We start from the raw sequence: 24,642 nt of genomic DNA on the forward strand, positions 1-24,642 counted from the left end.
GCATGTAACCCACGTAGCAACCACGTGTCACCACCCCGCGAGCCTTGCCTGTCAGCGCGTAACGTTGCCACGTGCTTCTTCCCAGCTCTCTCGTCCAAGGGCCACCGATCGGGTGTTGAAGACATCGGTCGGGAATTGCGACGGTCGGGTCCGACCGGGTTCCTTCAGGAATATCCGACCTGTAATCCTGCATAAACAACAATAAAACACGTGGCAAGCCGGTCAGGGTATTCCCTACCAAGAGCCCCCCAGCCCGGGCTTTTTTAACCGTCCAGGAAAAAATGGGACAGGATGAAAATTCCAATCAGCCGCCGCCAAACCCGACCGGACAACTGTCATTCTGTCGTGCCACGTGTCGGCTTCTGTGCGCCTCAGAGACTGCAACGGTCGCCTCGGAGTCCAGAACGGTCACCTCGCGCAAGTGGGCCGTTTCCCGCCCAAATGTTTTCCTATAAATAGGCCCTTCTGAGATTCATTTGAACTCTTACCAACCCTCTAAGTCAATCGGAGCATCCTGAGCAAGGAACTCAGAACATCGGTCGAGCAATCAAAACTTCAGCTTTTTCAACCAACTGCAATCACTCGGTAAGTTTTTTCTCCATTAGCTTTTTACTTTGCCGCTTTACATTACCTCGCGATGGCTGACTACGAGCCCTAACTGACCGCGACCGGGTCGTACCCGACCGTAACAAAATCCCGACCGCCCTTTAGGAAGACAGAATGTCGGACACAAACAGTCAGAACGTCTCAGGCGCAGACTATGATGACGCGGTCGAGTAGTTGAGCGAGGAGATAGATATCGAGGCGTCTTCACCAGAGGTCGTTCAACGACCACGGAAAGCCTCCGAGCGGCAGAGGTCATCTAGCTCGGAGGGGTCATCCAGCTCGAGCGGATCGGGCAGCGGAAGCGGTGAGACTACTACAAGCGAGCAACACTCTCCGACTGAAGCCGCTCGGGAAACGCCGACCCGGGTGATTGGGGCGTACCCCCAGGCCGCCGCTTTGGCAGACGATCGGGAAGCTATACCAGACCCGATCGAAGAGGATCCGGCCACATCGGCCGCATCGGCCGTTGAAGGGCTCGTTTTCCTGAATAGCGAAAGTGTCGAGCAGCAGGAACACTTGTTGACGAAGGGGGAAGCGGCGAAGATCACCGAAAGGCTTAGTGGTCGGGTGCAGTTCGACGCCAATCGCCGCCTGGGCAACATACTCAAGCGTCACCAGGGGAAGTGGATCGGGATGCACTTCGACTCGCTCCAAGCCCCGATCACGTTCCCCTTTTCTGCCCTCCTGACCGCATTCTTGGGTTACTATCAAGTGGTCCCGGCCCAAATCTACCCGAATGCACACCGGATCCTAGCGTGCTTCCCTCAGATCTGTGCTCGGCACGAGGTTGCATGCTCGATGGAGCTGTTCAACTTCATCTATCAGGTGAAGACTCTCCCGGCCAGGTATGGAGGCGGGCTCTTGATGATCCAGTCCCGGACGGATTTTTGTACGATCGACCACTTGCCCGGGAATAACAAGGGCTGGAAAAATAGGATCTTTTCGGTCAAGTATGACCCGTGGATCCTCCCGGTCGAGAGGACATGGAGCACTCATTACAGGAAACAAGTCACGCCGGTCGAAACTCAAGCTCTCCGGGACGTCGTCTCTAGGATCCCCAGCGAGATCCACGTGTACAAGATCTTCTGATCGAGGGAGAGCTACGACGAGGCCCGACTGCCACCCCCGCGATACGATCTGGAAGAGAAGTATAAGCCCGAGCCAACGGGCGTGACGATCGCAAGGGCGGCTACTCGGGTCGAGCCGGCGGACGAAGGTCTAGCTCTAACCTAACATCCCCGACCCTAACTCCCTGGTCAGATTTTGATCCCGCTCTAACGGTTTGTTCTTTGTTTGCAGATATGGCACCAGCACATGGGTTTGACGAGGAGGAGGCACCCCGAGCCCCCCGAGCCAAGATCGCGCTCGGGAAGAAGAAGACCACGGCCGGGTCGTCCAAGGAGCAACAAATCCCGGTCGCTCGGCCACTAGGCACAACTACCACTGTCACCACAGCCGAAGGTTATGTGGTCGAGACATCTGACGTCCTGATCTCCCGGGTGGCTGCCCATAAAGGCAAGGAGAAGGCGATAGAGAAAGAGGCCGAGGACGGCGGCGCACTGAAGCGCCGAAAGAAGCAGGGCAGCCCGAGCCCTCCGGTCGGGGCCATCACGGGCGATACGTCACTCCTGACCCGGATTGGCAATCTCAAGCCGGTCAAGGATGATATAATGAAGCTGACCCCAGTTCAGGTGGCCGAGAAGATTGGCCACGATCTGGTTGAGGTAAGAATCTCTGGTTGAGGTAAACTGTCATTACTCGGGCTAATCCCGATCACCTTTTGTAGATATCCCGAGCGGCTCAAGTCCTCCAACGCCGAGTGCTACTGGCCAATGAGGCCGACGCATTAAAGAAACTCGCCGACCGGCGATTGGGGGAGATTACCAACCTCCAAGCTGAGCTGAAAAAAGCGAAGGAGGGTCGGGGGCTTGCGGAAAAGGCGGCCCGGGAGGCCAAGGGGGCCCAAGAGCTGGTTGAGAAGGCCGCCAAAGAAGCTCTCGGGGAATCGGCGGAGCTCAAGTCCCGACTGGGCAACCTTGGCGAATTAACGCGGTTCCTGTGTCGGGATGAGGCGTCGGCCCGGGAGTTCTTCCGTGAGCTGCGGAAGGACAAGGTCGGGGAGGCCATGATATGGACGTTCGGGCGTTGGGCGTTCAAATCCGGCCAGCGGAGGATGCGTGCTAAGACCCAATCAATAATGGAGGAAGTCCTCGACGGTGAGGACCTTCAGCTGGTCTTGACGACCCTCCCAGACGAGGTCGCCGACCCCAGCCCGCCGCCTTTCGGCCCCGAGGAGGATGTAGCTGAGCCGAGTGATGCCGCGAAGAAGTAGATTTGGTCGTGTAGCTTCCGACCGTGTACTAGCTTCTTCGTTTTTATTAAGTGAACTCCGTCGGGAGCCCGGTCCCGATCTGTACCGCGCACCTTTTGAATGATTAATGAAACTTTTGCTGGTCGTTCGTGTCCCGACCCCTCGGCCTATTGGCCTCTTAAAAAAACCCTGCGGCCTTTTCGTTCGGGGCTTGCCCGACCGTTTGGCCTTGTACTTCCTTCTTTACCCTTCCTTCTTTACCCTAGCCCCCACACTGTTGTGCACACGAGGCACGAGTGAGTGCGACAGTGGAAAAAAGTTAGACGGATCGGGGAGATCTTGATGTAGCTCTGGTTTCCCCGATCGATGGCGTGACCCGAGTGTCCGCCGAAGATGAGCGCAATAACCGGTCGTTAGAGTTCGGCCGGTCTAGAGGTAGATGGCTATTAGAGCCAATTAGCTGTACCCCTATCGGTCAGGACCAAGGGAGAGGTGTTATGTGGGGCGAAAAGCCTCTCTTCATTCGCTGATGCCGAGTCTCGATCTGGTAGATTATGAGCACGACCGGTTGGTGAAGCAGATTTGACACAACCTACCTCATACTTAAGCAATTGAAAAAACCGATCGGGCCGCCGTGTGCAAACGGACGAGCAATCACCGATCGTATATACATTAATATTTCCCGTTCGCAGACGGTTAATAATTTACAAACATACAAGTGATAAATGATGGGCGGGCCCACTCACAGGTTTAAGCCCCCACTCCATCTACAATTACAAAAAGACTAATGTCTAAATAGGACGAGGTGCTCGGAATTCCACGTGCCCTCGATCTGTCTCCCGGTCGTTGTCTCCAACCGGTAGGTTATGGACCTTCCCAATTCTGAGCTAACTTTCCCCCTTCCAACGACTGACTTGCCTCCCGACGGCGTAGAACGTAGTCTCCGACTTGGAAATACCGAGGGTTGACCCGGACATCCTTCGAACTCTTCACTCTCTTCTGATACTCGGCCATTCGCCGAGCGGCTATCTCTCTCTTTTCCTCGACCGCATCAAGATCCACGACCATGGAGTGTTCATTTTCCTCGGCGTTGTAAGATCGCTCCCTAGCGGTCGGGATCCATGCCTCGACCGGGAGTCGAGCCTCGGCCCCATAGATTAGGGCGAACGGCGTCTCCAAAGTTGCTTCTCTTGGGGTCGTGCGATAAGTCCAGAGAACATAAGGGAGCTCATCGGCCCAGCTACGACCAGCAGAATGCAACTTCTTCTTCAGACCTTCCAAAATTGTCCGGTTGGCATTCTCGACCTGTCCGTTTCCCTGGGGGTAAGCCACTGACGATCGGATGGAAGTTGTCCCGATCGTGGCAAGAAAGTTCTTAAAGTATTGGCTTACAAACTGTCGGTCGTTATCGCTGATTAGATGAACGGGCACGCCGAACCGGGAAATGACATTGCGCCAAAGAAACCTAGCACACTGTTGGGCAGTGATCGTGGCTAATGGCTCGGCCTCGATCCATTTGGAGAAATAGTCGATGGCGACAATGACGAACCGTCTCCGACCGGATAATTGCGGGAATGGTCCCAAAATGTCCACCCCCCCCCACCTAGCAAAAGGAATTACAGTCGTGACCGGCTGGTAGAATGTGGCCGGTCGTCCAGGCATCCGAGCAAATAATTGGCACGTCTCGCACCCTCTTGCAAGCTTCTCACAATCTAACTGAAGATACGGCCAGTAATACCCGATCAGCATAATACGGCGAGCTAGTGATCGGCCTCCTTGATGCGATGAGCAGATGCCCGAATGCAATTCCTTCATTACCAAGTTAGCTTCAAACGCAGTTAAACAACGCATGAACGGGCCTCCATACGATCGTCTGTACAAACGACCATCTTGGATCTGAAACCTTGGAGCTCTGAGCTTGGCCTTCCGAGCACGCTGGGGGTCGTCTGGTAGCCGACCGTGCTGGAGGTATTCCATCAAATCTGTGATCCAAGTATCCTCCGCCGGTTGAATGGGTGCTCCGGCAACCGGTGAATGCTGTGTCTCGGGATCACGAAAATCGAAGCAATTTTAGACATGTGTTCCGGGGCGTCTTGTGCCAACTTAGACAAGATGTCCGCATCAGCATTGTCTAGTCGGGGAACATGTCGAATGGTATATCCCTGGAACAAGGTGAGCTTCTCCATAGCAAGGTCCCGGTAAGCTTGTAATCGCTCACCATTTACTTCATAGTCATCCAGGACCTGCCCGCCCACAAGTGCAGAATCTGTCTGAGCCCGGATGTAATCAGCCCCCAAATCCCGAGCCATTGTAGGTCGTTGACAAAGGCCTCATACTCGGCTTCATTATTGGTCGGATGGAACTGATACATCAATGCAAAGTATACCTTGAAACCCTCAGGGCTCGTGACCACGACCCCTCCTCATGCTCCTTTCCTGCTACTTGATCCATCGGTGGCCAATGACCACCACGTCGCCTCGGGGTCCTCAACCTCCGGGGGTCGGGTCTCCCGAGCGGTGCACTTGACCAAGAAGTCTGCCAACGCTTGACCCTTTATTGCTGGTCGTGGTCGGTACTCAATGGCATACTGAGTCAACATGAGTGCCCACTTAACTAAGCGCCCTGAAGAAGAAGCGGTGCGGAGTACTGGTCCGATCGGCTGATCGGTCAACACATGAATGGCTTTACCTTGGAAGTAGGGAGCTAACTTCTTCGCAGCTATATATAGAGCGTAGACGACCTTCTCTAGCCGGGAGTACCGGAGCTCGGGACCATGGAGCGCATGGCTCACATAGTAAACCGGTCGCTGGACCCCCACCGAATCGGTTCGGCACAAAACTGCACTTACTGCTCGATTGGATACGGCGAGATATACCTCTAACTGTTCCCCGAGCTCGGGCTTCGACAGTATGATCGGCGACATAAGATATTCCTTCAACTCGTCGAAAGCCGTTCGTAATTCATCGTCCCAGACGAATGCATTTATTTTGCGCAATACCTTGAAGAATGGTAAGGCGCGCTCGGCTAATTTGGAGAGGAAACGGCTCAAGGCTACCAACCGACCGGTCAATTGTTGCACCTCCCGAACGGTAATGGGCGGTTGCATATCCAGAATAGCCTTGACCTTGGTCGGGTTGGGCTCGATTCCTCTTTTAGTCATCATATAGCCAAGGAACTTCCCCGTTTGAACCGCAAATGTGCACTTGCTAGGGTTCATCAACTGGTACCTCCGCATAATCTGAAAACACTCCCGGAGGTCCCGAGTGTGGTCGGCTCGGTCCCGACTCTTGACCAGCATATCATCTATGTATGCTTCCATCGTTCGCCCCAAAAGATCCGCAAAGTGGATGTTGACCATCCTCTGATATGTTGCTCCCGCGTTGCCAAGGCCGAACGGCATCACTCGGTAACAGTACAAGCCATCCGGGGTTACGAAGGTTGTCTTGCTCTCATCTTCATGGTGCATCATTATTTGGTGATAACCCTTGAAAGCATCCATGAAGCTCATGAGCTCGGCCCCGGCCGTCTCGTCGACCATTTGATGAATGCTCAGGAGCGGGTACGGGTTGAGCGAGCATGCTTTGTTGAGGTCGGTAAAATCTATGCACATCCTCCATGCTGGGGGCTTGGGAACAAGAACAATGTTTGCCACCCCACTCGGGATAGAAAACCGGTCGGATGTGCTCAATCGCTGCCATCTTTTTGACCTCTTCTCTCACGAACTCTCGGCGATCGGAGGATAAATGCCGTGTCTTCTGAACGACCGGCTTTGCCGCGGGATCTACGGCAAGTTTGTGACAAATGATTGTTCGGTCGATCCCGGGCATGTCTTCGGGCTCCCACGCAAAGATATCAGCAAATTCCCGAAGGATTGCCAGTACTTCCAATCGCAGCTCAGGGGTAAGGGCCCGACCAATTTTGATCTTCCTGTCCGGTCGGTCCTCGGACAGGGGAACTTCTTCGATTTCCTCGGAAGGTTCAGGTTGCTCCTTCCGATCACTGGTAGCTTCCTTCACGATCGTATTCACCCGGGAAGACGTGCCAGTATCACGCTTGTTGACGACCCGGGTGTAACATTTACTTGCGGATTGGACATCTCCGCGTACCACACCGACCCCGTTCGGGGTGGGGAACTTTATGCATAGATGGGGCATGGAAATTATCCCACCGATCTTCATTATAGCCGATCGGCCCAAGATGATGTTGTGGACGCAATGCAAATTTACCACAACAAATTCCAGCTCGGTCTTGACAGATTTTGGCGGGGTGTCAATCTCGACCGGGAGCGTGATTTTCCCTTCGGGGCGAATGAGGGCCCCGGTGAATCCCGACAAGGGTACGCCGACTGGAATCAGCTCGCTCTTGTCCAAGTTAAGCTTTTCAAATACGTCCAAATAAAGGACGTTGACACTGCTTCCCGTGTCCACCATGACCCTGTGGACATCGGTCCCGTTGACATCAATTGTGACCACGAGGGCTTCCAATCCGTGGTCTCCGCTGTTAGGCTGGTCCTCCAAAGTGAAGGTGATGGGCTCCATCTTCTGCCTTTTCCCGGTATCACGGGAGTCTACGATCGCGACCGGGCAATTCTCCCTCCGTCGGGAGGCATCCTCCAAACCGCCAAAAATCACATGGATGGTCGGTTTGGCCGCCGGTCGGCTGTTGGATGGAGGGTCTGGGTCTCTGCGGTCTTGACCCGACCGATCTGAACGATCGGAGCGATCTGAGCGGTGGTGAGAGCGCCTGTGATCTCTCCGATCGATATCCTTCTTGGTCTCCTCCCTTTTACCCACACACTTATTCAGCTTTCCCAGACTGAGCAAGTCTTCCAACAGCTGCCTTAAGTGTGTGCACTCCTCCGTGTCATGCCCGGCACAACGGTGATAAGCGCAATGCTTAGATTTATCCGGTCCATCTTGCCCGGGATGAGGGAAGCGAATGAGATTACAAGACTGGGCGTACTGCATAGCTTCCGCCGCGGATCGGTTCAAAGCCGTAAACTCGCCAGGCCGGGTGCGGGGTCGGGGATGATCATCACCCGATCGATGTTCCGCCCGACCAGTGGGTTTGCGGGATGAAGTCCCGACCTCCTGCGATTTCTTGACGGCGCTCGCTTCTCAAGCATTAGCATAATCCGTCACCTTTTGAAGGGCCTCTTCGTAAGTGGTCGGGGGATGGAGGATAAAGTCCTGGTATAAGTAGCCAGCTCGGAGGAAAATGTGGAGCATACGGATGGCAGTAAGATCATCCATTAGTTCAACCTCCCCGACCGCGGCTTTCCACTTGACCAAAAATTCGGACAAGCTCTCCCCCTCCAGCTGCTTGGCCTTTTCCAAGTACATGTAGGGCTTTCTCACAATCTTGGAAGTAACGAACTTCCGCATAAACTTCATTGCCAAAGTGGCCAAATCAGAAATGGAACCCGGCTGCAATGTACGAAACCACTCCGCCGCCCGACCGGAGAGCGTGGAATAGAAAGCCTTACACATCACGACGTCAGACACGCCCATCATCATCATGTTGCCGTAATAAGTGTTCACGTGGACCTCAGAGTCCGTTCTCCCATCATAACCCTTGTTGCCCAGGACTTGCAGATCGAGCGGGTAAGGCTAGGCCATAATCTCCGCCGTGAAGGGTGTCCTCAGCAAGGAGGCTGATTGATCGACCGGGGGCCTCATTGCGTGCTCGTTTCGAAATTGATTAAACTCTGCTTGGAGGTCGTTGAGCAGTCCTCGGGTCTCATTAAGCTCAATCGTCTGGGTCTGGGCCGGTTCCCAGGCGCGTCGTGGACGATGTGATCTTGACCCACTATGCCCAGATGAGCCCTCTTGGCTGGCTTCTTTTATCGGTAAATCTACCGAGTGCCGGCTCGGGTCCTGTGGTCCCAATCGTTGCCGCATGGCTGGGCGGAGCCGCTCGAACGCCACTTCCCGATTGGCCTGTTCTTCGGGATCTTCCACTGGGGCTTGCATCTCCGGCTGTACCTGCTGGGCTTGCCGTGGTACCTCCATGGCCTCGGCACCCTGCGACCCCAACCTCGAACGAGCCGAACGCCTAGCTCGGAAAGTGGGCTGAAGCTCAGGCTCAGTCGGGATAGTCGGGTAAATCGGAGGAGCGGAGGCAGGAGCCATGTTCACAGGCATATACTGGGGATAGCCGGTCGGGGGTGTGTAATACATCGATTGACCAGGCCAATACCCATATTTTGGAGGTGGGATCGGGTACGGATATTGCCCGGGATACTGGAACTGCTGGCCGGGTGGTGGATACCCCGGTTGGATGTAGCTGACCGGTTGCTGGGCGACAGGGTACTGTGCCGTCGGATGAGGCGGTGATTGTAACACCCCAGATTTTCAAGACTTTTAAAACTTATATAATAAAGATAGAAACTCATTAAATCCCAAAATACGATACAAAGAGTACGGGGTGCTATGCCACACCCGAGCTAGAGAACTCGGGTGCACAGGCTAAATTCTAAAACCTCAATCAGTATCAATACTAAATCATGGCACGCAGGCCGAAAGGGAAAACTATCTAAGCTACGCCCCAAGCTTCTAGCGGGCTCCAGTGATCTACTCGTCTGTGCCTGAAAGCCAAATATATCTGTTCAGCGAGAGATGCTGGTAACCCACTCCAACGCGTTGAAATACAATAGATATAGAGATATATATAGATATACGAAAACCATTTTGAACATGAAGATATATCCTACGAACTCTAGCTTTTAAATCAGGGGTAGACTCGACAGATAGAGCTAAGCACAGACAACAGTTATACCAAACATATATAGTTACAAACAGGCAAGACAGGTAAAGATAAGCATAATTAATAATCATAACCCAACATATACGATTCCTAGTATAAATCCCATAGTCACATCCCCAAGATACTCATAACAACAACTCATCCGTATCTCATCACATAGCACACTTTGTTGGCGCCACAGGACCAATCGCATGCCCATACATGAAGGTCAGCGCATATAGCTCTGACACGGCCCCGCAGCACCCTGCCCCGTATCGCAACACGGAGGGGTCGATCGCAACCGACCAATGAACCGCAGCTCATCATAGTTTGATCGCAACCAAACAGTGGACCGCAGCCCAAGAGTATGTCATATGACCGCAACCAGGAAATATGAACCGCAGCTCATGTAGAAACGTTTGATCGCAACCAAACGGTGGACCGCAGCCCAAGAGTGTAAATCTGACCGCAGCCAGCTTCTGAACCGCAGCTCAGGAATAACCAATCCGATCGCAACCGAATTGGGGTATCATGCACACATAACACATAGCTAGCACATGCAACCCACATTAACACATTGGGAAGGGGGAGAAAACGTATAACAAAACCTATGCGTGATCCTTCACATACTAAGAATAATCCTAAGGGGTTCATACTTCTTTCACCTAGGTCAATGGGATACCAATTCAACTAGCATGCAATATATAAGACTCATACAACCTACGAACGGTACCCGAAATATCAAACTAGACATAGGCACGATAGACGGAGTCCGTTGGGACACCACGGGGGTCGGGGGAACATCAAACGGGGAAGCCAAAATCCCAAGGTGGGGTACAAACCAGCGGGTAGCCGGTGGGTGAGGGGTCACCCGCCGGCGGCACTGTTCCGGGCAGCGGGTGCCCGGCGGGCAGCTGCCCGCTGCCGGCGATGCCTCTTTTGGCCGTGGGTAGGTGGCGGGTCCCCTACCCCCCACTGACTCTTTTTCACCAAAAACGCCCCGGGAACCTTTGTGGAACCCGAAACCATGCTTAGACACTTTCAAACGCAATTGATAACACACGTAGACAATTAACGGATCAAAATCAAGAAACATACGGCACATAATCTATCATGCTTTTCTAAACATAATCAACACCCAATCATGCGAATTCCCACCCAATATACCAAGAATAATTCCATACGAATTCCACGATATAACCTAGGCTTCTAATTATTTTTAAATCAACAAGAACACAATTCATCTTCCAAAATCAAGATTCGGTAGGAATATCATATAAATATCAAGAACCTCATATAATCATTAAGAACATCAAGAACACCATATAATCATCAAGAACGTCATATAATCATCAAGAACGTCATAATTATCAAGAACCTTTCATCATCAAGATCACCCATGGAATCATCCCACCAATCATCAATAATAATATCACAAATCATCAATACACAATAATATGGGGAAATCCTAAGAGGGGAATCATAGCTATGAAAATAGGTTTTGTTGAGACATGGGTTACCTCTTAGCCTTAATTGATTCCTTGGCTATGAAGGGTCTTTCTTTAAGCTTTCTTCTTTCTTGATTTCTCCTAGGGGAATTCTTGGAATTCTTGGTGTGGTGAGAGATTATTGTGGTGGGAGTTCTAGGTGCCTCTTAAGTCCCCTATTTATATATTTAGGAGTCCTAATTAGGAACTAATATTATAGGCTTGCTAATTCTATTCCTTTTGGGACCAAGGATTGGGTTAGGGATAAGGGCCCGTGGACTATGGTGGGTCTTTCCTAATTAATTATTGTTATTTAATTCTTTCTTTTGGGTAATTGGTTAAATGATTAATTGGTTTTAGGGATCGTAACACGGGGTGTTACAGTGATAGATTAAGGTTGAGGTCAACGGTCTGACCTTGATACTGCGTGGGCTGGTGATCGGATGAGCTCGCTGCATCTGCTTGATCATCGCCTAGAGTGTGATACATGAACGGATACATCGTGACAGATAGAACCGGTGTTGGTCAGACATTAGCTTTCGTGCACAGGTCCCCACGGACGGCGCCAAAATGATAGTGTAAATACCACGTAATGCGGTTAAAGTAAGAAGCACGACCAAGTCAAAGCAAATAAAGTCTTTTATTGATCGTGAAGAAGGACCTAATACAATCTAAATGACTATTCCGAGGGCCAACTGACTGCGGTCGGGCGGGTCTGTAAATAGCCTATTGATTGTTCCAAAAGTCCCTTACACTGTTGCCGCCGCGGGTATTTATAGCCACTAGGCCGGAGACACAATTCCGGCTAGCCGGCATGTAACCCACGTAGCAACCACGTGTCACCACCCCGCGAGCCCTGCCTGTCAGCGCGTAACGTTGCCACGTGCTTCTTCCCAGCTCTCTCGTCCAAGGGCCACCGATCGGGTGCTGAAGACATCGCTCGGGAATTGCGCCGGTCGTGTCTGACCGGGTTCCTTCAGGAATATCCGACCTGTAATCCTGCCTAAACAACGATAAAACACGTGGCAAGTCGGTCGGGGTATTCCAGGAAGTATATATTCAATCTGATATAGATATATGAATATCACAAAATATAGTTTTATGTGTGTTTGTGTCACCCACCCCCTACTTAAGTAGGGGTGATTTCGAAAATAGCAGCCCATCAAGGAGCAGTTTTTTTGACCTGCCCCGCGGGTTGCCGGCCACTTATTTAAAAAATTATATATATATATATATATATATATATATATATATATATATATATATATATATATATATATATATATATATATATATATTTGTCAGCCACGAGCCAAGTGCGGACACGAACTGAGCAAGTAAAATCTAAAGAGCGGTTTTTTTGACCTGTCTTGCAAGTTGCCCGCCACTTATTTAATTTTTTTTTTTTGTGTGTGTGTGTGTGTATATATATATATATATATATATATATATATATATATATATATATATATTTATTTATTTATTTATTTATTTATTTTACTGTTCGAGAAAATTTTGTCAGCCCACGAGCTAAGTGCGGACGGGAACTGAGCAAGTAAAATCCAAGTCCGCTAAGAAGTAGAACTTTTTTATGCGCCCCATCTAAACTTGTAGCCCGTTGAACTTTGGCCCGTCCTGCCAGCCCATATTAACAGCTCTACTCTCAGTCCCAGCTAAAAACACATAACTGAGAATTGAGAAAGATTATAATCTGAGCTCTTCCCTATTGTCTAGTCGTGAGTCGTCTCTTCACACTTCACTCTAACGAACGTAAATAAACCTCCCAAAAACCCTCTCTCGCGCAGACTGTAATAACAAAAAAAGTAGCCAACTTTACATCGTCTTCTTCGTCACTTGTTGAGCAACCCAACGTACATGGAGGCACAGTCGGCCGGCCGGAACGAAGAGATGGCGTCGGCCAAGGAGATGCGGCAACAGCTAGAATCTCGTGCGACCACTGTACACAACGCTCAGCTGGACCTCATCGCCTCGCTGCAGAACCTCGTTCCCAACATCGTCTCCTCTATTGACCTCTCGCTCAAGGCAATCTCTTGCTTCAGCGGCCGCCCTTTCATCCCTCTTCCTCATACTCTCTCCTCTAACCCTAACCCTAACATTCGGGGCCCCAAATTGCCCTCCTCGGATCCCAAAATCGCTTCTGCAAGGGGAAATCCTTCTCCGGAGGCTTCCAGATTGGAGAATGAGAAGATGGACATTGATGAGAGCGGGGGAGCGTTGTCGGTGGTGAGGGCAATGGTCGCGGTATGTTTGCTGGAGAGAGTGCCATTTACGCCGATTGATTCCTCAACGCTGCTCAGGAAGCTGGAGAATGACCAGTCGGCTACTGCCGCTGACAGGGCAGCGCTCAGGGAGCTTGGAGGGGAGTCTGGACCGATACTGGCAGTGGAGGTGGCTTTGAAGTCCATGGCAGACGACAATGGTGGGGTTGAGCTGGAGGAATTTGTGGTGAGTGGGAAAGCTAGGGTTTTGGTTATGAATATAGATAGGACTCGTCTTTTGAAAGAATTGCCAGAGAGTAAGCAACAGAATGAGGGTGGTGGTGGTGGTGGTGGTTCAATTGAAGGAAATCGGAACCAGGAGTTATTGAAAACCGGTAGTGATGTTAATAACGGAGGCGTTTTTGGATCCGGGAGGCCAATGCCTGATATGTGGATGGGAGGAGGGCCTGCAGAACACCCGCCCCATATGTCTGGATTGCCTCCTATGTTTCCAGGGAATATGGGAATGAGAGGTGTTCCAAGAGGGATGGTGGGAATGATGGGGATGCCAAGAGGGGTTGGTGTGCCACCTCCAATGTCCAGGCCCCCAATTGGACCAAATGCTCAAGTTGGAGGGGCAAATTCAAATATGAAGCCTAGGACTGAAGAAGATGATATGAAAGATCTTGAGGCTTTGTTGAATAAGAAGAGTTTCATGGAAATCCAAAAATCTAAAACTGGAGAGGAGCTATTGGACCTTATTCACCGACCTACAGCCAGGGAGACTGCTGTTGCTGCAAAGGTATTCAAATTTCTACCTTTTTTATTACTTTTTCATTCCTTGCTTTGTAGTATGAAGTTATATGTACTGTTTCACATTGCAATCTCAAGACTGGTTTGAATTTTCGAGATATACAATCCTTTGAACAAGTAATCAAATTCTGTTTGAAGTAGGTTCCTGTATTTATGGAAATTTGCATTCTTATTATAAACACTACAGTGGTTCAGTATTAATCATCTATTTGAGTTAGTAAGTGCATTTAATCACCATGAATTACTCACATTTTAATCATATTGATTGATGCTAATACTATCACTTGTCTCTAACCTCAGTTTAAAAGCAAAGGTGGTTCCCAAGTCAAGGAATACTGCTCAGCATTAACAAAAGAAGATTGCCGACGTCAATCTGGTTCTTTCATGGCTTGTGAGAAGGTCAGAGTCGGACTGAAGCCTTACAAATCTAACCTCTAAATATGCAACATAAGATTAAAATTAATCCCATTTCAGCAGAATATTTCTTGAAGCTATAGAAAACCCTTTCAACCATACATAGCATAAAAGATGCCTTGATTTCAACTGACATTGTAACTTGGCTTTGCTGAATATTAGGTTCATTTCCGGCGCATAATTGCTGCACATACTGATGTTAATTTGGGTGATTGCTCTTTCCTTGATACATGTCGTCATATGAAGGTAAATTCAGTTTTATTTTATGACACAATAAATTTTGTTGATTTATCTGGAAGCATATTGCTGATTTTTAATTTTTAATATACTTTGATTTTTTATTTATTTTTACATTGACAGACTTGCAAGTATGTGCATTATGAGCTTGACTCTACACCAGATATGTCCCATCATATGATGGGAACAGGTGCCTTACCTACCCCCAAGCCCTCACAGCAACGTGCTCACTATTGTTCAGAAGTAGAGCTTGGTGAACCACAATGGATAAACTGTGATATTCGCTCATTCAGAATGGATATTTTAGGACAGTTTGGAATAATCATGGCTGATCCACCTTGGGACATTCATATGGAATTACCTTATGGAACAATGGCTGATGATGAAATGCGCACTCTAAATGTGCCTGCACTTCAGACTGATGGTATGATATTCCTTTGGGTAACTGGAAGAGCTATGGAGCTCGGACGTGAATGGTATGCAATCTTATTCTTCTGTTGAATCAGTACTTGTATGAAAACATTTATGCTTTTATGGTCATGAAAATGAACCTATAGATTCTGCTATATTAAAAATGATGTGAAGTATACCACCAGATGGATCTTATCTGGTAGTTTATGCATCTTGTAGAGTTGGGTAAATAACACATTGGTTTCAGTTTCTTATGAAAATCTGCAGTTTGTGGTTGTCAAGAGTATTGTTTTCTTGCTTTTTGTTGTAGTTGGGCATTTAAAAAAAAATAAAATTGGTTGGAAAGTTTGAAATGGAACTGAGCAAGTGAAAATGTGATTTTCCTCAATAAAGTTACGGATTTGAAGTGATAACTTCTAATTCAAAACCAGGAAGTGATTCCAAGTTTAGATGCTGAAATAAGTTGTCTGTATTATGTTTTAAAGATAAATTATTAATTAGAAGTATTAATAACTGATTATTGACTATAGATAGCATCAATACATTGTGCTTCCTGCAGTTTAGAACTTTGGGGTTACAAGCGTGTTGAGGAGATTATTTGGGTAAAGACCAATCAACTTCAGCGAATTATCAGAACAGGTCGAACTGGTCATTGGCTCAACCACAGTAAAGAGCATTGCCTGGTTGGCATCAAGGGTAATCCGGAGGTCAACAGGAATATCGACACTGATGTCATTGTTGCTGAGGTTCGTGAAACAAGTCGCAAGCCAGATGAGGTGAGTAAAAAGCAATATTTTTTGGTTTGAGGCATACTATTTAAGCATTCATTATTTTGGGTTTGGAGCCCTGTCTATCAATTTTGGCTTTACTCTTAACACTTCCTTGTGGGTGTTTGGTAAATGGCTGTTAGCTGATAGCTGTTAGTGGGTTTGACTAGTTGATAGCATTAGTTGATTGTAGAAAAGTGTTTGGTAAATTAGCTGTTAGCAGTTAGCTGCTTACATACAAAATGACTTTCTAAAAAAGCTGATCGAAAAAGCTACTTTGAGCAGCTTTTTGAATTTTAGCATTTTGAAGCAATAAATTGTTACAAAAAGCTAATTAATCAAACACTTATATATTGGCTATTTAACCAAGTCAAACAGCTAATAGTGGTCAAATAAGCCAAAATTGGCTAATAGGCTAACTATTTTACCAAACAGGGCCTTGTGGAATGATTGTTTTACTTTTATAGCTTTACTCGGTTAGGTATTGTTACTGAATTAGGAGTGCCCTCTGCCCAGGGGCAATAGTTTTTATTTATATATTTATAAATGATTTGCGTGTGTACTCACAGATGTATGCCATGCTGGAGAGGGTAAGTCCAAGGACAAGAAAGCTGGAGCTGTTTGCACGAATGCATAATGTTCATGCCGGGTATTTCTTTCTCTATCCATTCACAGACCTTAATATTATGTGTTTGGTTAATTTATTGACATTGTTAGTATATTACTGAACTAAGTAGTGTCGTCGTTGTCTTCTATCAGATGGATTTCACTTGGAAATCAATTGCAAGGGGTTCGATTAGTTGATGAAGGGCTGAGGGCAAGATTCAAGGCGGCTTATCCAGATGTGGAGGTACAGCCTGCATCACCTCCAAGAGCAGCTGCAATGGAAGTGGACACTGCCTCTGGTCAAATCAGGAATACAGAATCTGCCTATCCAACTGAAGGATAGATCAGATAAGCAGTTAACGAACTACTGTGATCATCTGATTCTGCTGTAATCAAATAAATATTTGAAATCGCGACTTTTGCCTTTGTAGTAGTGTACCTGTACTTGTATTTGCAATTTGGTTGGTTCCATCAAATACTCAAGAGAGGGATAGAGAAAGAGAGTTCCTTCCTGGCCTTTATATGAAATTTGTTGTTAGATGGAGTTCACCAAGTATCATATGTTCATAGTTGCCAGTGGAAAAAGATTTTGAAACAGTAGCTGAAATATGATGTAACAGTTCAGTTGGCTAATAATTTTATTATTATTTTTTTGATCATTTTCGTTGCAATTTTAATTGTAATTGGGCTAATATGCCTGTCTCTGATATTTTATTTATGTTTATGAAGTTTCTGCCTATTCATGTATCCTTTTAACTTTGATGATTAGAGTCAACTTCACTCAGTGTACAACAAATTTTTCGTAAATCAAAGAACGACAAATTTTTCGTAAATCAAAGAACGTATGACGAGAAGTGTAATGAATTGTATTAAGATCAATTACAAGAGTACAAGACCTAGGTATGAGAATCATGAGTACAAGACCTAAGTATATATATAAGAAGAGGGACTAGGATTGGGAATCATAAGTAACTCAAATACATTGGGAATCATAAGTAGACTCAAATACATAGATTAAGTAACTCAAATACATTGGAATCATAGGTAGACCCCGGTTCTAGCGATTTAAACCAATCTGCTGCTCTGCCCGTCAATGTGGAGTAGAAGGCTCGACACATCACGGCGTCGGTGACGCCCATCATCAACATGTTGCCGTAATACGAGTTAACATGCGTTTCGGGGTCGGTCTTCCCATCGTAGTCCTTGCTGCCCGGAACCCGGAGGTCGTGTGGTTAAGGCTGATTCATGACCTCTGCCGTGAAAGGGGTTCGTAGCAACGGCGAAACCATTTCCAAGGGGTCGGAGCCGTGCTCTTGCTTCAAGCGATTGACCTCCTGTCAGACTTGGTCGAGCAATCCCCGTGCATCGGTTTCCGTGTTGTTCCGAGCTTTTCCTTCGGCCCTTCTCTGACGGCCCGGTCGGGCTGAGCTGACCTCCCCTGACCCTTCTTGAAGACTGGTTGCGGGCCCGGCTGCTGATTCGCGAACCTCGTCGCGAGATCCCAGGCGCTGCTGTACCGGTTGGCAGAGTCGAGCGAATGCGCTAGTCCTTGCATTTTGTCCTTCGCTGTTTTCACATGGAGGGTCTTCGGGTCCGAGCCTGGATCGCGCAGGGCGGCGCTCCGACTGGGCTCGGCGTAACTCTGGCGCAACGGTTCGCGAAGTCCCGAGCGAAGGTGCGGGCTCTGGCGTACTGGGCCTCGGCGCTTGCGGATACGATTGGTAAGCGAGCGGGGCTGGCTGGTACGGGTACTGCGGGGCGTAGAACCATGGTGGGCTATGCCAAAACTGGTAGGCGGGATCATACATTCCAGGCGGGTATACAGGGTATTGGAAAGGAATCTGTCCCGCCGCTGCGGGGTAGGCCTGCCCTTGCTGGACGAAATTGACAAGGTCGGGGGTCGGGCCTCTCCCCGGGGAGCTATTGACATCTAGTCGTGAACTGAGGTGTGAGCGAAAATCTAAGGAGCTCAATTCGGCTTCTGCGTCATTGCGGGGGTTCACGAACGGATACATAGCGTTTGGGATCGGTAGTTGTCGTACTAAGCGGCTTCTCGTACCGGTCCCCACAGACGGCGCCAAAATAATAAAGTATATACGGTGGTCCATATGTACACTGACAATGTACAAGGCTTGAGCTCGGGAGCGGGCGACAGTGGGTCAATAAGCTCTGGTCAAGCAAAGAGTCAAAAGTCTCCCTTCGCGTCATAAATGCGGGTATTTATAGATGGCGAGGGGGCAAGATCCGAGGTCTCGGCATGTCGGCCGTGTGGCCGTCATGCACCCGAGGGCACGCTGCCCAAGGAGCATCAACACGTGGCGCAAGTCTTCTGCCGCTGCCTCTCGAGGCCCCTTCCCGACCGCCTCGGTCGGGAAGGTTTCGCTTCCAAGTCGGTCGGAACCGGTCGTGACTTGGCTGGGGCTGCGCGACCTACAGGTTCCGACCGGTAGGGCGTACATACGGTGGGTATAAGACTACTAGTGCCCAAAATTTCCACAAAGTTGACACTTCGGTTGGTGATTGTCGTTCCTACCACCACGACCATGACCACCGCCATTCCCGCGACGGTCGCCACCACCGCCACAAGACTGCCGGGATTGCCCGTCGGACTGCTCGGAGCCACGTCCGCTACCGCGCGACTGGCCACCTCTACTGCACTGCTGCTGCCCGATTTTCTGGACGGAAAAAGCTGCCGGCAACGGTCCTCCACTGTCGGCAACGAACTCCTCGGTGCCGAGGAGGTCCGAGAGTTCATGGAGGTTCACCGGTGTTCCTCAGACATTGAGAGAAGATACAATACCCTGAAATTCAGGCTACAAACCACGGAATACGTAAAGGTTTTGTTCTTCCAGCGGAATGTGCCAGCCGACGAGAGTTAAATCCTCAATGAGAACCTGTACCCAGTCGATATAGTCAGTGACGGAAGCATCACCTTGTTGCAGCGTCTGAAGTTGCCCGAGAAGGTTCAATGAGCGAGACCGAGATGAAGAGGCAAGTGTGGAGGTAACGGCAGTCTACACTGCACAGCTGGTGTGAGATCCAATAGCCAAGGACATGAATTCATCAGACAACGATGACATGAGCATAGAGAGAAGCGCCTGATCCTGCCGAACCCATGGATGATAGGTAGGATTCGGCAGAGGTGGCGCTCCGTCTTCGCCGGACGAGATCGTGGCTGGCGGTAGGGATTGGTTCCGTCAATGAAACCCATTAGGTCATGTCTGTTGAGAAAATGAACAACTTGAGCCCTCCAAAATAAGAAGTTCCGATGAGTCAATTTGACACTGATGAAGTGACGAGCCGCAGAGAGGGTGGTTACGGTTGAAGTAACCGATGAGAGAGTGGCATAAAAAACGATCTGTTCAGAGGAATTGACATATCCGTTGGTCATTGGATAGAAACCTTAGCTAGCCGATACCAGATGAGAACTGTAATGAATTATATTAACAGTGATCAATTACAAGAGTACAAAACCTAGGTATATATAGACTTAGAGAAACTAGGATTGGGAATCATAAATAGACTCAAATACATAGATAGAGTCCTAATACATCTCATCAATTCAGTTAACTATATAGTATACTGAGTCAGATCTGATGAACAATTAATGTAAACATGCTGGAACATTAATAAAACTTGCAGTCACAAACATTAATAACATAGAATTCAGTTTTGCAAAGAACTGCCTTCATGAAATGAATTACGAATTTTAATAAAATTTTTGTCAAGTTGAAGATCCATTTACTTAACAATTTCTGATGCTTTATTTAATTCCTGGCCCCGGCAGTCCAGCTAGCGTGATTTAAGTTAATGAATCGTGTCTTTCACGTTGCCGACATTATTCTGCTGTTTCTTTTGAATTTCTAACCAGTTAATATCTATTTTTTTTTTAAAGAAAAAAACTTTATTAAAATCAAGCAATTAAACGTTGAATACAATATGAGATATTAAAAAACCAACTAAGATGACCAGTGTGAAAATTAGCTGCTCTAGTTAACGTGTGAGCTAGCTTATTCACTGATTTATTGATATACTGAATAAACACTGATTCAAAGTATCATTTAAGTGATCAGCAATGCTTGATAACACAACCAGCATAAGAATGATCGGCTGAGCCACTATTTAAAAACTTGCATACCATCTGACAATCTGATTTTAAAACAATATTGCGCCAGCCTTGTTCAAAAGTCCATAAAAAAACTTCCTTAACTGTCATCGTCTCTGCAAGATGAGGGTCATTCAGACAGCGTATTGGTCCACTTCTCACTACCTGCAACGAATCCACCACTGCTATCTCGAACTACTATGCCATAAAAGCGATCTGTTCCATTAACTGGTAAAGAGCAATCAACTTCCACCATTACTACCGAAGATGGAATGTTTAGAGACATATTTAGATTGTTAGGCAAACCTAGTCATCAATTATAGTAATTTTTTAAAAAAAAATTTATTCCTAAACTGCTTTTTGTGTTATATTATATATTTATATAATACAAAACAGTAAAAGCATCAACTACTATTTAAAAAAAAAAAAGTGAAGATAGAGTGTTTATAAATAATATAATAATAATGATTTTACTTTTAATTATTTATAACATTTGTAATAATCAGTACTTTTACTATTAATTTCTTAAAATTTGTTTTGTATCCAAAAAGAATACATTGAAGTTTATGCTTACTGGGCATTCAAAACCACAAAAGTGCAAAACCTAAAGCTCAGTACAAAATTGCATAATGATTAATGCCTTTTTTAAAAAAAAAAATAAAAAAAATAAAAAAGCATCGCATATTCCCTTTTTTTTTTTTTTTTTTTAAAGGTATGATTTGGTTAGGAATACTAATGGAGTAAGGAAGGACAAGAATATTCTATTCCAGGTCTATTATTGGGGATGTTACTCCATTTTAAGCCTATTCTGCGAATCAAACGTGCCATAAATTCAAATCTCTACATGCCATCTTAAAGGTAAGGTTCAAAATAAATAAAAGAAAGTGGGAGTAGAGATACTTCTCCCTGCACTCTCCTCTATACCCGTGCGGGTATAAAAGAAAATTTCCGTCATCCTATACTTATTACCCAAACTAGTGATTGTCCTGTGCGATGCATGAACTATTATTAATTTAACAAATTTACCAATTAAATTTTTGACATCCTCTGAATTAGCAAAGAACGTAATGATTGTAGAAATAGAAAAATGTACTTGAGTTCTTGAGTTCAGAATTAGTTTGATTAAAAATGTAAGTATAACTATACAATGTAATATTTAATATTTTTAAAAGTTTAATTATGCTATTATTATGTTGATTTTAAAGTTTATTGTTACTTGTATTATTATTTGAATTTGAATTTTTTTTTGTAAGGAATTTGAATTTGAAATAACTACTTTAATTATATATCTAACGTATTTAAATAAAACTTGTAAATAAAATAACAGATGATATTTGTCAAAAATCTCCACCAAAAACTTATTCATTTGAAAAGGATTATTTAAGAACTATATTTATTATATCTAATTTCTCCTCTTTTATATATGTGGAGTCAAATTAATTATAATTGAGATCTAAATGAATATATACACAAATTATATTAAATATAAAACTTTACCAATAAATTTGAACACAATAAACTTTTTTCATACTTCATTATGCTTTAATATATATATATATATATATATATATATATATATATATATATATATATATATATATATATATATATATATATAGATAGAGCTATAATAATAAAATATAATTTGTAAAATATAAATACACATACTTCAAAAAAATATGTATAAATACATCTACTCACATAATTAATGCATTTATATTTGTTAATCTTGTTTCTATCAAAATGCATTCACACTTTAGAGGGAAATTTTGTGGCTAGATTTTGCTTTATTATATATATAAACATATAAAGATAAAGATTATACGTGTAATTTACTACCCATTAGATGCAAGTAAAATTGTCATTCCTAGGTGTAATAACACGAAAAAATCTTTCCAAGTAACAAATTTATTGATTAAAGCATGCAAACAAAATGACAGTAATTTTGCTCTCTTCTGAAAGAATGTGTAATACAATATGGCATCAATAATGAATGGGAGAAGGAAATATTCAACTCAAAACATCATAAAACACTATAAAAAGTAGTAAAAAAAAAAAAAAAACTTTTTTCTTGGCCTATACCGTCACTTTCACATGACTGTAGCCCTGTCTATATGCAACTGCTCACAATCAGAGCCAAAATCGCCGCCGACACGGCTGATATGGGAGTTTTTAGCGACGGAGAAGATGAATGCTGGCTTGGGATTGAGCCAAAGTCATTAGAAGAAGGCCCAGCGGCGGCGGCGGCGGGAGCAGAAGCAATGGGTATATCTGCACCGTCGTCATAACCCGCGGATCCATTCCCACCCGCCACAAAAACTTGGAGTTTTTGTGAGTTTTGGCAGTGACCCTTTGCGCCACTGATGAAGAAAATGTTGCCCGGAGCTGTGATATTGAACAGGGAGTTGCCATTGTTGAGGTACAAGATTGGATCTTTCAGGTTGCAGGTCCTGTAAGATTCCTTTGTAACTTGTATCACTGAATCTTGGCTCGGAGGGTACAGAAAAACTGCAGATTATCAAAAAAGAAAGTTGAGATAAATAGAAGAACTAATTGAAGTATTCGTTCAATCTCAACTTAAAGTCTAAGCTGATTGCACGTTTATGTTTATATATTATATGGTGAACAGGACAGGACAGGACTTACAGAGTGAATCTCCGATCTTGAAAGTTTGATTCTTGGACCATTTGATATAAACATCTGGATTTGAGGAGGAGGGTACATTCCAAGAAGCCAAATCTCCAACCTTGTATTGGTAGCAGAAGACTGAGGAGGCATGGTTAAGCAGGAGAAAAAGAAGACAGTTCCAGAAATGGCAATTTCTTGGGACTCTCAGAGCAGCCATTTCCCACCTCCTTCTTTCTCAAATCTGGAGAGAGGCAGAGGTTTGGGAAAACCAGGCAAATATTATTGGCCAGGGGGATATAACTGTGAGTGGACAAAGTGGGAGATTACCAAAGTGACCCTTACTTTTATGGGGATTATAAGCAACATAGTGGATTAATGGTGGTGATTATGGGTATTTTATTATTGGTAAAGTTGTAATTAGTGAATACTTAAAATCTTTTCTTGGATCTACCTTGTTAATAGACATATTGGTGAGGAAATCAATCCAGGTCAAACTCAGGACAGGATCCAATGATCCGGTTCAAGTTTGGATCTTGTTTAAAAATTAGCGGTTAACATACTATAAGTTGTTTCTAAAGAGGTATTGGGTTCGACCCGAACAATAGAGCTTAGTTGGCATACAGAGAGGAAGCTGTGAAGGGGCAGGAAAGAAGTTTCACAAACTTTGCAAAATGAATAATTTAGTCAATTATATGAATAATCATAGCACATGGTATGGCACATATGGACAAGCACACATAGTGGATGCAAGTGAACATGGATTAGGACTAGGGAATATAACCCACATGGTAAAATAAGAATAATTTTTTTTTAATAATTGAAGTTTCCGACTTCGTTTAACTATATATACCCGACCCATGAATCCATTCCAGATCAACAAGAAGATAAATCGAGTTAACTCAACAATAAACTGTACATTTCTGCGCATAAGGTGTCCATCATAAAAACCAAATCCCCCAATGTTGGTGACTGAGATCGAACCCCACCCAATACTATCATGTAACCATGTGAATGTGCAGTAGAATACATTTTGGTTCATACTAAATCTTCACCATTTTTGAAGGTGTGGGTGAATGGAATGAAAATAATGAGAAAACTATTCTGCAGTTTCTTAGAAGACAATACCACTGGAAAACTCTATTATTATTATCTGAGCTGTCATCCAACACTCTTCATAAATGCATTTCAACTTGCCTGCATCAATATTGAACCGCCAAACAGTAACTCTGCAATTATTGTTTCATCTCATCATATATATGCAGAACAAATTGGGTAAACCACAAAACAAAAATTC

At 45.8% G+C, this 24,642-nt stretch overlaps 2 protein-coding genes across 2 annotated transcripts; one reads left to right on the forward strand and one right to left on the reverse strand.

Moving 5' to 3' along the window:
- Positions 1-12,835: 12,835 nt before the first annotated feature.
- On the forward strand, positions 12,836-17,274 carry LOC109194080 (N6-adenosine-methyltransferase MT-A70-like). Its single transcript, XM_019344953.1, has 7 exons — positions 12,836-14,169; positions 14,481-14,579; positions 14,757-14,840; positions 14,955-15,307; positions 15,802-16,018; positions 16,579-16,658; positions 16,769-17,274. Exons 1-7 carry the CDS (start codon positions 13,024-13,026, stop codon positions 16,956-16,958), a joined length of 2,169 nt encoding a protein of 722 aa, XP_019200498.1. The 5' UTR covers positions 12,836-13,023; the 3' UTR covers positions 16,959-17,274.
- A 5,336-nt stretch (positions 17,275-22,610) lies between these two features.
- On the reverse strand, positions 22,611-23,817 carry LOC109194083 (stellacyanin-like). The gene is made up of 2 exons (XM_019344956.1): positions 23,367-23,817; positions 22,611-23,228 (listed from the first exon to the last, which is right to left on the reverse strand). The coding sequence occupies exons 1-2, from the start codon at positions 23,563-23,565 to the stop codon at positions 22,831-22,833; spliced, it is 597 nt and encodes a 198-aa protein (XP_019200501.1). The 5' UTR covers positions 23,566-23,817; the 3' UTR covers positions 22,611-22,830.
- Between the last annotated feature and the right edge of the window lie 825 nt (positions 23,818-24,642).

The sequence above is a fragment of the Ipomoea nil genome, unplaced genomic scaffold (assembly GCF_001879475.1).
Source record: "Ipomoea nil cultivar Tokyo-kokei standard unplaced genomic scaffold, Asagao_1.1 scaffold1932, whole genome shotgun sequence".
In the NCBI taxonomy this organism is placed as follows: Eukaryota; Viridiplantae; Streptophyta; class Magnoliopsida; order Solanales; family Convolvulaceae; genus Ipomoea; species Ipomoea nil.

Bases quoted from the DNA above. Each gene is read 5' to 3' on its own strand.
- LOC109194080 (XM_019344953.1), top strand. From the start codon at position 13,024: ATGGAGGCACAGTCGGCCGGCCGGAACGAAGAGATGGCGTCGGCCAAG. The intron at 14,170-14,480 runs GTATTCAAATTT...CTCTAACCTCAG, and splicing joins AGACTGCTGTTGCTGCAAAG to TTTAAAAGCAAAGGTGGTTC. The intron at 15,308-15,801 runs GTATGCAATCTT...TGCTTCCTGCAG, and splicing joins ATGGAGCTCGGACGTGAATG to TTTAGAACTTTGGGGTTACA.
- LOC109194083 (XM_019344956.1), bottom strand. From the start codon at position 23,565: ATGGCTGCTCTGAGAGTCCCAAGAAATTGCCATTTCTGGAACTGTCTT. The intron at 23,229-23,366 runs GTAAGTCCTGTC...GATAATCTGCAG, and splicing joins CAAGATCGGAGATTCACTCT to TTTTTCTGTACCCTCCGAGC.